Source organism: Octopus bimaculoides, chromosome 14, assembly GCF_001194135.2.
Source record: "Octopus bimaculoides isolate UCB-OBI-ISO-001 chromosome 14, ASM119413v2, whole genome shotgun sequence".
Classification (NCBI taxonomy): domain Eukaryota; kingdom Metazoa; phylum Mollusca; class Cephalopoda; order Octopoda; family Octopodidae; genus Octopus; species Octopus bimaculoides.
Genome location: NC_068994.1, coordinates 19,003,662 through 19,004,355, shown reverse-complemented (window position 1 = coordinate 19,004,355; position 694 = coordinate 19,003,662). Strand labels below are relative to the sequence as shown.

General features: G+C 34.6%; 1 protein-coding gene across 2 annotated transcripts in view; it reads left to right on the top strand.

Annotated features, from left to right (window-relative positions):
- The window catches only part of LOC106879995 (retinol dehydrogenase 11), a 50,511-nt gene that overhangs the window by 34,044 nt on the left and 15,773 nt on the right, over window positions 1-694 (top strand). For both annotated transcript variants that reach the window (XM_014929778.2, XM_014929776.2), the window contains exon 2: window positions 203-378. In XM_014929778.2, the coding sequence (XP_014785264.1) occupies window positions 222-378 (157 nt within the window). In that variant the 5' untranslated portion in view covers window positions 203-221. The remainder of the gene's footprint in view (window positions 1-202; window positions 379-694) is intronic.

The window sequence follows — 694 nt, the reverse complement described above, 5'->3', positions numbered from 1 at the left end:
ATATATATGCACAGGTTTGGCCAAAAGCCACCTGACAGTAAATCAAAATTCCATAAATACTATCTATAATTCTGTATTGACTCAAATGGAAAATGTGTTGCTCAAGGACTTCAATTTAAACAATTTTTATGATGTTTCATATTTAGATGCTTTTATTAAATTCATTCAGTTGTTAAACTGTTTTCCTGTTTTTATGTTACAGTTTGAGAATATCCGAGCCAATGTGTGACACAATGTGCCCAGTGTGCCTTTTTGTTATTGGTTTCCTAATAGTGGGCTACCTCCTTTTGTGTGTCTACTTGAAGTCTACTCGAAGATATTGCAGATCGGAAGTTGATCTCACTGGTAAGACTGTAATTGTTACAGGAGGAAATACTGGTAAGTTGAACAGTCCAGCCCTTTTACTACTACTACTACTATGACAATAACAATGAAGACAACTTCTACTACTACTGCTACTGCTACTTCTACTGTTTAAAATTTTAAACACCAAATACACGTAGATGAGGGCCTTACAATTGCCCATGGTTGCATGTGTTGTTCACACATATGATGCGTAATATGAACGTAAATAAATTAATTAAAAAGTCTCTATCTGATCTGATATAAACGAAATTGTTACAAACACACATATGAATGCACATACTTACATATAAGCACGAACACATAAGTGCGTGCACACATATGAGCATGC